This window comes from Canis lupus, chromosome 7 (assembly GCF_003254725.2).
Source record: "Canis lupus dingo isolate Sandy chromosome 7, ASM325472v2, whole genome shotgun sequence".
NCBI classification, from domain to species: Eukaryota; Metazoa; Chordata; class Mammalia; order Carnivora; family Canidae; genus Canis; species Canis lupus.
The window spans coordinates 2170721-2183034 of NC_064249.1; the positions used below are offsets into that span (position 1 = coordinate 2170721).

The following is a 12314-nucleotide window of genomic DNA, read 5'->3' on the forward strand; positions in this document are numbered from 1 at the left end:
ATACAACCAGATGAACTTTCTGGTGAAATTGATTAATAAAAAAATGAAAGAAAGGTCAAAGGAATGAGAGAGAGGGATGATTACATATTAGACACATATTTTTTAAAGATAAAATGAGTTAACTTAGTGAAAGTAAAAACTGTTGAAAAGGACATTAAAAAAATATAACTTGACAAAACGGATTCAAGAATTCCCTGAGAGGCTGCCTGGTTCTATGACTACTAAAGACTATTAATCTAAAGGTAATAGTTTTTCCATATATATAAAATAAACTCCAGGCCCAGATAATTTATACGGACTTCTGTCAAACTTTCAGCAGAATATTTCAATCCTTTAAAAAAATTTTTTTTAAGTAACCTTCTTACCAAACACAGGTCTCCAACTCATGACCCAGAGACCAAGAGTAGAATGTTCTATTGATTTTTTAAAAACTTTTTATTTTTTTATTTATTCATGAGAGACACACACAGAGAGAGGGGTAGAGACACAGACAGAGGGAGAAGCAGGCTCCATGCAAGGAGCCCAACACGGGACTCGATCCTAGGACTCCAGGATCACACCCCAGGCTGAAGGCAGCACTAAACCGCTGACCCACCCGGGCTGCCCTGTTCTATTGATTGAGCCAGCCTGACATCCTTGAATTACTTCCATCTCCTATAAATGATTCCAGAGAATGGAAGGGGGAAGAAATATTCCCCAACTGAGTGTTTGATGCCTGTATAATCATGAAAAGTGTGAGAAAGGAAAATTATAGGTCAATCTCACTGCTAAGCATAGATTTTAAAATCCTAAACAAAATGTTAACACAAAATGTGAGGTATATAAAGGTAATTAATGTATCATGGCCAAATGAGGTTTATCGCTGAAATGCAAAAATGTTAAAATGTGAAAAACCTAGAGTTATTTCATACCGATAAATCAGGGAAGAAAAAAACCTCATAAAATGTATTTGAGATACCCTCAACACACATCATTCTTAATGAGGAATCATGTGAATTAAAGGCATTTATTTATTTTTAAAGACTTTTAACATTAGGAGCTAGACATGAATGTCCATTAACATTGCAGTTATTCAACATCGTACTGGAGTTTTAGCCAGCACAAGTTATGTAAAAGAAAAGGAAAAAGGAAAAGAAAAAACTATCATTACTTAAAGTTACTTATTTTTAGAAAACTAAAACTAAAACTTATTAGAATGTGAAGAGCATTTAGCAAGGTGACATAAAATTTGTAAAAAATGAAATTATATAATCCTGTAAAAAACATATACAGTTCATTTTATAAACCAACAAACAATTCAAAAACATGTTTTTTATTCATTTTGTTAAAAGATTTTATTTACTTATTTTAGAGAGACAGTGCCTGGGAGAAGGGGGAGGGGCAAAGCAAGAGGGACAAAGGGGGAGGGAGGGAGAGAATCTTCAAGCGGATTCTGTGCTGAGTATGGAGCCCCATGTGGGGCTTGATCTCATGATCCTCAGATCATGACCTGAGAAGTCAAGAGTTGCATGCTTGACCAACTGAGCCATTCGGGCACCTCTATTTGTTTATTTGTTTATGTATTTATTTAAAGTAGTCTGTACCCAACATGGAGCCCAACTCAGGGCTTGAACTCACAACTCTGAGAACAAGACCTGAGCTGAGATCAAGAGTCAGTTTTAGCCAACTGAGCCACCCAGATGCCCTCAAAAACATGTTTCTAAATGGAGACCATTCACAGTAATAGTATAAAGTATAATAAATTCAGGGATGTATCTGATGAAAAACAGGCAAGCATCTGAAGAAAATTAGAAATTTCTATGGAAACCATTAAGGAAAACCTAAATAACTAGAGGTAGATAATATTGTAAAAGTGTCAATTCTCCCCTCTAGGGAATCGATACAAAATGCATTTCCAATCATCATCACATTAGGACTGTGTGAAAACTGACAAGTTGATTCTAAAATGCATATGGAAGAACAAAGGGCAAGAATAGCACACACACTCCTGAAAAAAAAAAAAAAAACTTGCTTGACTGGATAGCAAAACTTATGAAGATAAAGTAATTAAGACAGAATGGTATTAGTGTAGGGATGGGCAGCCTGGAAGAGAGTAGTGAGTCTGGAAACAGACTTGTATGTTATGGGACCTTGATGTGGGACCAGAGATGGCACTGCAGTTCACTGGAGAAAGGATTCTAGTTAATAAATGGTATTTGGAACATTGGCTGGTCATTTGGAAAACAAAGAAATGGATTTATCTTCTGTACCAAACAAACGAAATCTAATAATTTATTTTATTATTTTTTAAAAAAGATTTATTTGTTTATTCAAAACACACATACACACACAGGCAGAGACCCAGGCAGAGGGAGAAGCAGGCTCCATGCAGGGAGCCTGATGTGGGACTGGATCCCAGGTCTCGATCCTGGGATCAGTGTGTGGGGGCTGAAGGCGGTGCTAAACCGCTGAGCCACCGGGGATGCCTGAAATCTAATAATTTAAATATGAAAGTCAAGGGATACCTGGATGGCTCAGCCATGGAGCGTCTGCCTTTGGCTCCGGTCGTGACCCCAGGATCCTGGGAATGGAGTCCCACATCGGGCTCCCCGCAGGGAGCCTGCTTATCCCTCTGCCTGCGTCTCTCATGAATAAATAAATAAAATATTTAAAAGTAAATAAATAAGTAAGTAAATAAGAAAGCCAAAACTTTTAAAGTCAACCCCCCCCTCGGCTCCCCCGCCCGCTGCCAGTTCTAGGAAGTACCTTTCTGATGTTAGGGTAGGCAAATATTTTTTTCTTTTTAAAAGAGCAGTTTAAGGTTCACAGCAAAATTGAGAGGACACTACAGAGATTTTCCATAAGCCAACTTGCCCATGCATGCATAGCCTTTCCTGTTCATCAACATCTCCCACCAGAGTGGTATGCTTGCTACACTGATGGATCTCAACTGGTACACCATTTTCACCCAAAGTCTATAGTTATTTAGGGTTCACTCCTGGTGCTGTACATTCTATGGGTTTGGACATGTATCATGACATGTATCCACTGTTATTGTGTCATATAGAATGCTCTCACTGCCCGTAAACTCTTCTGTGCTTCACATATTCATCCCTCCCCCTCCAGCCCCTGACCCTCTGGCAGGGCAAGGATTTTTTAAATGCCAAAGTTGCAAACTACAGAAGAAAAGATTAACATATTCAACTACGTTACACCTAAGAACTTTTACTCATCAGAAGAATTGATAAAGGAAGTGAAAAGATCTTGGACGGGATCCTGTATTGTTGGGGGGGCGGGGATTGCTCTAAAGAACACTATTGGAACTGGTCCAATTTCAATATGGACTATATATTAGATGTAAGTATTATATTGATGTTAAGTTACCTAAATTTGAAAATGGGCACATAAAAGAATATTTTTGTTTTCAGGAATACATGCTGCAACTTACTCTCAAATAGATGAACAAAAATGATGTATACATTGTCTATTTTATAAACAAATATAGTAAACAGTGAGTTGATGTGAAGGATATATATATATATATATATTCACTGTATTAGTCCTGAAGCTTTTCTGTCAGTTTGATTTTCTTTCCAAAATAGAGTAAAAAAAATCTTTTGATACTTGAAAAAACACACACTATGAACAGGGAGCAAATATTTGCAGTACGTACAATTGACAAAAGATTGATATCAATAATATATTTCTATGAAAAACCCTTAGAAGAGAAACAGGAATGGACAATCAGCATATTAAAAAATGCTCAACCTGAGGGTACCGATTTTTTCTTGGTAGACTAGCAAAAATTAAGAAATCTGACAAGAACAAGATTTGGAGAGAATGTGGAGTGCTGCTGGCAGCATAGATTGTACCGGCACTTTGAAAACATTACAGCATTACCTTTTATTTTTTTTAAGGTTTTAAATAGATTTAAGAGAGAGAGAGAGATCATGCGTGAGCGTAGGGATGGGGGAAGGACAGAGGGAGCGAGAAAATCCTCAAGTGGACTCTGTGCTGAGCATAGAGCCTGATGTGGGGCTCAATCCCATGACCCTAATCAGGACCTGAGCTGAAATTGAGGGTCAGACACTTAACTAAGCCACCCAAGCGCCCCCAGCATTATCTCTTAAAGCTGAGCCCCCCATACTCTCTGACGTTCAAATGAGACTCAGTCACTTCCACAGGAAGTGTTCACAGAATGCTCCTACCAGCCTTGTTTGTACTTGCCAGGGGCAGATTTGGGTTTTGTGGGGCATGAGATTATATAATCGGAGAAGAACCACAACACATTATAAATGCAACAAAACCCAGGGAAGTAGCATACAATATTTAAAATTGTTTTTTATACACTTCTATACTTTTTCCTTTTTTTTTTTACTGCATACTCTGATACCCTCTTCATATGACAATGATTTCTGTAATGTCCTTTATACAGAGAGAATAAAAAGATGAAGTATTTCTTTTACATGGTTTATTCAGTTGTTTCAAATTATTAATCTTTGGGATGTAAAACAAAAAAAAAAAAGTCTGGACAAAATCACTGTGGTTCTGTTCCAGGTTTGTGACCTACAAGCTCAGGGATTCTGATAAATTTTACTTTGTGTGATTCCCATCAATAAAGAATGTAAATCATACATTTATAATCATATAATCCTGGGTACATCCCTAATGGGAGAGAACTTCCATTTGACTAAGCATTGGTCAGAACTTGATCCTCTGCTTACAGTTTCACAGATGTAATAAATCTTTACAGACCAGCTTCTAGCTTCCTACATTGCAAACTATATTTCTCCCTCAACGTGCGTATATTTCTGGTGTTGGATGCTGTGGGACACATTCAGATCCTGATAAAACATTTGTCCCCACACCTTCCTACTCTGGGGTGGAAAGCAGTAGCCTAACAATTATGAGACTGCAAACCCACAAATACATTCCACTGAGCTCAAGTAAATATATCTGCAGCTCAATCCGCTTTGGCTCAATCCCCAAATGCCTGCTGCTATCTATCACCACCAAACTTGAGAAGTGTTGAAGAAGGCGAAGCTGGGGTGTAAAGAAAAAGTGGTCCTAATCCATTGTGGTTTAAATATCCTTCTTTTGAAGATTTTACAAAAACATAGGACCATGAGAACACATTGATGAGAACTCTTCTTTTAGGGCTATGGAAGGGACCCATGGGACTGAGGGGCTCTGAAGCTCAAATTTCATTAGCTTCATGGTAAATTTGCCTCTATTAAGTACAAAATACTGGAGACGACTCAAGTGTTCGCAGGAAAAGCAATAAATAATTACACAAAAGCAGCTTTGCAGACACACAATATTATAGCAGTAAAATGTTCTACTTCTTGCTTACACTTCACTTGGATGAATCAAAGAAACAAATGCTGAGTGATAAAAGCAGATCCCACAGGGCTAGCTATGTGTTATTTCTATAAAGCTCAAAAAAAGAGAAAAAGTCAACAACATATCAATGAGGGATGCATTCAACTATGATAAAACTCTTAAAAATGGCAAAGAGAGAGAAACAAAATTCAGAGTAGTGATCACCAAGGGAAGAAGCAAGGTATGGAACCAAGAGATGAAGGGCTATATATACTTGCTTATATTTTTTTTAAAGATTTTTAAAAATTTATTTATCCATGAGAGACTCAGAGAGAGGCAGAGACACAGGCAGAGGGAGAAGCAGGCTCCACGCAGGGAGCCCGACGTGGGACTCGATCCTAGGACCCCAGGTCACTCCCAGGTCACGACCTGGGCCAAAGGCAGATGCTCAACTGCTGAGCCACCCAGGCGTCCCTTGCTTATATTAATAAGGTGGTGCAGAGATCTTTCACATTATCAGTATGCTTTAAAACTTAACATATTTGTTCAAAATGTTATTTTGTATGCATCAAAAATTAGACTGAACATATTCTTTTTAATAGTTAAAACCTCAAGTATTTAGGTCGTCCAGCTTAGCTTCCCATTTTCCTGCTTCCTCCTCCCCATCCCTCCCTCCCCCACCTGCTTGGGGCAGGTGGCTCCAGAGTTCTAGCAAAGCAGTGAAATGAAATTCCAAAGGCACGAAAAACCGTGATTTGTGGTTCTTTTTTTTTTTTTTCCTTTCTGGGGTTGGATGGTAGTGCGCAAACATTACCCAGCGCACCCGGCTCCCGCGCCACCGGCCGCGGTCTCTCCCGGCGCGCAGGCGGCTTGCCCCGCCCCGGCCCCACTACGTCACGTTCACTCGGCCCCGAGGCTCCCCGGGCCGCCCCGCCCTGCGGGCCCCGCGGGCTCCGGCCGCGCCCCAGCCGCGCTCGCCAATCGGCCGGCCGCCCCGAGCCGGGAGGGGGCGTGGAAAGGCACCGGCCCCGCCCCCTCCGCCAGCCCCGCCCCCAAGGCCCCGCCCCCTCCAAGCCCCGCCCCCCCCCGTCGCACGGCGCGCCGCGGCCTCCCCACAAAACCCGGACAAGTGGATCCTGCGCTCCGCACGGCCGTCCGCGCGGTCGGGAGGCCGCGCCGCTGCAGGCCCGTCGGCGGGAGGCTCGGCCCAGCGCCCCGAGCGGGAGCGGACGTGGACCCACGTCTGGGCCAGTGAGCGGGCCGCGGGCCCCGGCGGCTCGGGTCTCCTTCCCGTCCTGCTCGCTCGCCCTGGGACGCGGGGCGCTAGGCCGCGGCGGCGGTAGGATTCCCCGCCCCCCACCCCCCACCCCCCACCCCCGCCCCGCCCCCACCCGCGGCCCCACCCCTTCCCGCCCTTGCCCCCGAGCCCCCGCCCCCCCACCCGTGCCCCCACCCGCGGTCCCCGCCCCATCCGTGCCCCCCGCGCCCCGCACGTTCCCGCCAGCGCCCCGCCCCCACCCGTGCCCCCGCCCATGCCCCCGCCCCCATCCGTGCCCGTGCCCCCCCGCGGCCCCCCGCCGTGCTCTCGCCCGTGCCCCCGCCCCGCCCCCACCCGTGCCCCGCCCGCGGGCCGCCTCGCCCCTCCCCGCCGTGCGGCCTCCCTGGCCCGGGCCTCCTAGCAGCGCCGTGACGTGCCGGCGCCTCTGGGTGGGGGGTCGCGGGTCCTGCAGCCCCCGCCCGCCCGAGCAGGTTCGGAGTCTGCACTTGAGGACCTCGAGCTCCGGGCTCTCCCTGCCGCCGGGCCGACCTTCCCCCCAACCCCCTTGACGTTCCCGGGGACTTAGGAAGCCTGCATCTTCAGTTGCTTTTTTTTTTTTTTTTTTGGTTGGGGAATTTTTTTGGAAAAATTGAATCTGGTCATTTATCCTAAGAATTTTTTTTTTTTTTTTTAGCAAAGTGTTGATTAGAATATTGAACGGCCCCCAAATTAGGTGAAAACGCGTTTCACAAACCACATTTTGCAAAAGCATTTTGGTGGCTGCAGCTGGAGCTCCCTCTCTGGACCCCGAGGGCCCGGGTTCTAACCCTTTAGGAACCGCGTGAGCTGGGACGAGCCCCTTCGCCTCCAGCTGGCCCAGTTTTTTCATCTGAAAAATTACCATACACAGTACAGCATAATATAGCTGTGTCTGTGCGGGGCGGTACTAACCTACCAGCTGTGGAGGTGGCGCTCAGGTGAGAAGCACCAAACACGGCTTGGAACCTACAGAGCAAGACAGAGCAAGCATTACTACCTCAAGGTCGCATTTTTCTGTTTTCTGGTTTTGATTTTAAAGCTCCCAGTGGTGAAGCATCCCTCCCATTTCCTTTTGTGAAAACTTAATAGGATTTACTTCACGATTTCTGATAGTTGGTATATCAGAGTGTGAGGAGTCAGTAAACAGGCAGGCTGTATGCACAGGCTGTGCTAAGCAGTGTGTGAAGTCTCACCACTCCCATGTATAAGGAAAAGGCCTTTTTTTTTTTCCTTCACCAGGGAAAGTTGTGAATGGAAGAAAAGCCCTGCTGTAAGTAGCGTCAGGATGCCTTCTTTCAGTCCTTTCAGGCAAAGCCCAGGGACACAGAGGCTGACTCCGGGGTAATCATACGGTACTTTATTGAGGATCATATGTTAACTTTACTGAGGATAAAATAAATCTCATTATATAATTTCCTCAACAGAATATTGAAGGATGTTTGTTCCAAGATCTCTGAAAATCAAGAGGAATGCTAACGAGGATGGCAAAAGTTGCACGGCCAAGAAAACCAAACCAGAGGCGGAAGACCTTCAGCTGGATGAAGGCAGAGATGATCCAGCTGATGCGCTGGTTCCCGGGGCAGCCAGGACAGCAGACAGGTGCAGCGCGGAGCCGTGCCCTTTCCCCAGCACAGCCAGCCAGTGGGCTCACGTTGGTTTGGTTGGACCTGAGCAGGATTCAAAGGGTAGTGATCTTTCCGAAGAGCCTGTTAAGTCCTTTTCCAAAACACAGCGCTGGGCAGAACCCGGAGAACCTGTCTGTGTTGTTTGTGGTCGTTATGGAGAGTACATCTGTGATAAGACCGATGAAGACGTGTGCAGTTTGGAGTGTAAAGCAAAACATCTTCTGCAAGTAAAGGAAAAGGAGGAGAGGTTGAAACTCAGTGCCCCACACAAAGCTAATTCTGAGCCAGAGTCTCCACTGAACACTTTGTATGTCTATAAAGAGCACCCCTTTATTCTGAACCTTCAGGAAGACCAGATTGAAAACCTTAAACGGCAGCTAGGAATTGTAGTTCAAGGGCAAGATGTCACCAGACCCATCATTGACTTTGAGCATTGTGGTTTCCCTGAGGCCTTGAATCACAACCTGAAGACGTCGGGCTATGAAGTCCCAACCCCCATCCAGATGCAGATGATTCCTGTGGGACTTCTGGGAAGAGACGTTCTGGCCAGTGCTGATACCGGCTCAGGAAAAACAGCCGCTTTTCTTCTTCCTGTTATCACCCGAGCCTTATGCGAGGTAAGAGTTCACAGGTGTTTCTCTCAGAAACAAGTCAGTTATATACCAAGTTTCATCCTTAACTAGGTTAAAACTGCAAATGGAAACTGTAACTTCAGTCGTTGGTGCTCCTGGCGGTTTTGCTTCTGATAGTTGCTGGTATGAGAAACATAATTTTAGGGAATTTTTCTTTTATTAGATTGAACCTTCAAGATCTTTTCATTGAAGGTCTTAAAAAATTGCTTTCCTTACGAAATATTTTCTTTCAACAAATTTTCTTTCTTTTTTTCTTTTTTTTTTCAACAAAATTTCTATTCAAGAAGTAAACTCTTGGTTTGGGAAAAGAAATCCTGCTGACCGGATGACCCGCAATTTTTGTGTTCAATTTAGCCTCCTTGGTTTTTTAAAAAATTGATTTATTTTGTGTTTTTTAAACAATTGTTTTTTTTTAATTGATTTATTCCAAAGTTGGAATGTTATCATAGAGTTCAAAATACACGCTTAAATGGTCCATCTTAAAATAATACTACCTTACTTTACTCGTTAGCTTATAGTGCGTAAAGCACCACCCCCACACATACAATTAATTTAACCGACACATTTGCCAAGTGCTAGTGAGTTTGTGAGATCTGAAGTAGGGCAAAAGGGAAGCCAATGCAAAATATAGGCAAAGAGAGGAGAGGTAAAGGAGGAAAATTTGGAAAACTAAATAATCGTAGAAGATAATGTGAGGAAAAAATAAAAGAAAGCACCCGATGTTCAAAATATTAGTAAAACTCACTGGATGCCCCAAAATAGAGCTATAGGGCAGGAAATAGGACATTTATAAAAGGAAATTCTTTGGACAAAGAAAAAAGTGAATCTACAGGAATTGCTGAGGGGACTGTATCAAAGGTGGAACACCAAGCTTTAACCGGAACGTCCTGGTTTTGTCTTCAGAGGAGCGTGGCCAGAGATGGCAGGGTCCGCCTGGGAGCCAACTACCAGTTTCCCCACCCTGGCCCCAATTTTGATCTTTCACTGTGTATCCGTGTTATGTAAGGAAGGGTTCAATTTATGATGGTTTTTGGAGAGAAAATCTACAGTGAGCAGAAGGCAGGAGGGTTCATATCCAGTTGGGCTGATGGGAAGACTCCCAGAATGCTTTGAGGATTTAGCCCATCGGCAGGAATTCACTGCCGGCATTTTCAGACATGTTTCTGACATCTTCGCAGAGCAAGACTCCGTCTGCACTGATTCTTACACCAACAAGAGAGCTAGCCATTCAGATAGAGAACCAAGCTAAAGAACTGATGAGTGGCCTGCCTCGCATGAAAACCGTGCTCCTGGTGGGGGGCTTACCCTTACCCCCACAGCTGTACCGTTTGCGACAACACGTGAAGGTAAGCACCAGTTTTTTTTTTTTAAGATTTTATTTATTTATTCATTAGACATACACAGAGAGAGAGAGAGAGAGAGAGAGGGAGGCACAGGCAGAGGGAGAAGCAGGCTCCATGCCGGGAGTCTGATGTGGGATTCGATCCCGGGACTCCAGGACCATGCCCTGGGCCAAAGGCAGGCACTAAACCGCTGAGCCACCCAGGGATCCCCAGGTAAGCACCAATTTGATCACGGGTTTGTTCTGGTGGTTTGTTTGCCTTCAAGGACCTTAATACATGTGATTTTAGGTTAGCCTTTAATTCTTGCCAAGTAAGCCTTAAGTTTTTTTTCTTAAGGTTGTTTTATATTGGAAAGGAACACAATTAATTCCTGCCTTTTGCCCGATGCCGTTGGATTGTTCTCACCCGCATCATCTTGTTTATCACATTGGCTCTTGAAGGTGGGTGGGCATATCCCATCTTCATGGCTGAGAAGTTGAATCTCAGAAAGATGACATTTACCTAAGGATCCGTAGCTAATGTACTTGAGAGTGTGATTCCTACAAACAAGGCTGTTATCCCAGTGACCGCAATACAGTTACAGAATCAGGAAACGAACATGGGTACCCTGGAATGTTCAGGCTGCTGTCATCTGGTCCTCAGACCCCGTTCGTGTTTTACTAGTTGTCCCGTTAACTTTTCTTTTTAATAGCACAAGAATTCAGTTCAGAATCACATTTTGAATTCAGTTGTCGTGTCTCTTTCATCTCCTTTGGTGTAGAACAGTTCTTTAGTCTTTGCTTTTTTTTTCCCCCCATAATCTTGACAGTTTTAAGAATTTTAAACTACTTACTTTGAAGAAGATCTCTCAATTGACTAGGTTTAAGTTATGTATCTTTGAAAAGAATATCACGGAAGAGATGCTTTGTTCTTTTCATCCTTTTATTTTTATTAAGATTTTATTTATTTGGCAGAGAGTGAGCCCACAAGCAGGAGAAGCGGCAGGGAGAGGGAGAAGCAGGCTCCCCGCTGTGCAGGGAGCCCAACTCGGGGCTCAATTCCAGGACCCTGGGATCACGACCTGAGCTGAAGGCTGATGTCTAACCTACTGAGCCACCCAGGTGCCCCATGACTACATCCTTTTATTTTTTTATTTTTTATTTTTTTTGACTACATCCTTTTAGATGATACACGATTTCAATGTGTCCTTTTACTGGTGATATCACCTGTCAAGTAACGGTAAAATTTATTTGTTCCTTCTGTAATTAGATAAGCATTTTGAATACCTTCATTTTGTAAATTCTTGTGCTTTACCAAATTTCCAACTTACTCTTTTTATATGTATATCAGTATGACTCGTGATTACCGATTGTATTTAAAGGATCATAAAGTATTATTACCATGATTTGTTTTGGTTCTCCACTTGTCCCCAGTTTGAGCAGTGGAAGCAGTGTGGAGTCGGTTTCTGTGTTCTTATGTCCCCATCATTCTTTTTTTTTTTTTTTAAATATTTTATTTATTCATGAGAATACACAGAGGAGAGAGAGAGAGAGAGGCAGACACACAGGCAGAGGGAGAAGCAGGCTCCATGCAGGGAGCCCAACATGGGACTAGATCCAGGGTCTCCAGGATCAGGCCCTGGGCTGAAGGCGGCGCTAAACCGCTGAGCCACCTGGGCTGCCCTGTCCCCATCATTCTTTGAGCACTTTCTTTCTATCTGAAGAAGATGATCGTGCTTACATTGTTCTTCCCTTGGCTCAGCCCTGAAATCATGCTTTTTTCCCCAAGCTGTCCTGATTCCTTTTGGTAGAGGACGGTATTTAGAAACCAAAATCTGGGCTCTTGGTTGGGTTTGTTGCTGTTTCTCTTTGCTGTTGAGTTATCATTGCTTCGAGGACCTCTCAGTGAATAGAAGGTGAGAATATTCCTTAAGTGTGTATTTCTGCATCTATGTTTATTGTAGCCCATGAGTTCGTGTCGATACTTCCAACTCTAATTCAACACAGCAAGATTATTTTGGCATTTTCTGCTTCCATATTTGTCACTCTGACAGTGAGAAATCTGCTAGCTCTTATCTTTTACATATTTATTTACTTGATCAGCCATCTTCTATATAACCAGTAGCCCATCCTCATCC

General features: G+C 43.7%; 1 protein-coding gene across 6 annotated transcripts in view; it reads left to right on the top strand.

The window, feature by feature from the left end:
• The window catches only part of DDX59 (DEAD-box helicase 59), a 64759-nt gene that overhangs the window by 24722 nt on the left and 27723 nt on the right, over window positions 1-12314 (top strand). For 3 of the 6 annotated variants that reach the window (XR_007411745.1, XR_007411744.1, XM_049112032.1), the window contains exons 2-3: window positions 8023-8840; window positions 10034-10201. Coding sequence is in view for 1 of the 6 variants with exons in the window: in XM_049112032.1 (XP_048967989.1) it covers window positions 8034-8840; window positions 10034-10201 (975 nt within the window). In the remaining 5 variants the exon portion in view is untranslated. Of the gene's footprint in view, window positions 1-6397; window positions 6641-7254; window positions 7537-7837; window positions 7940-8022; window positions 8841-10033; window positions 10202-12314 lie in introns of those variants that run through there. The other 3 variants (XR_007411742.1, XR_007411743.1, XR_007411741.1) reach the window with 3 other exon arrangements.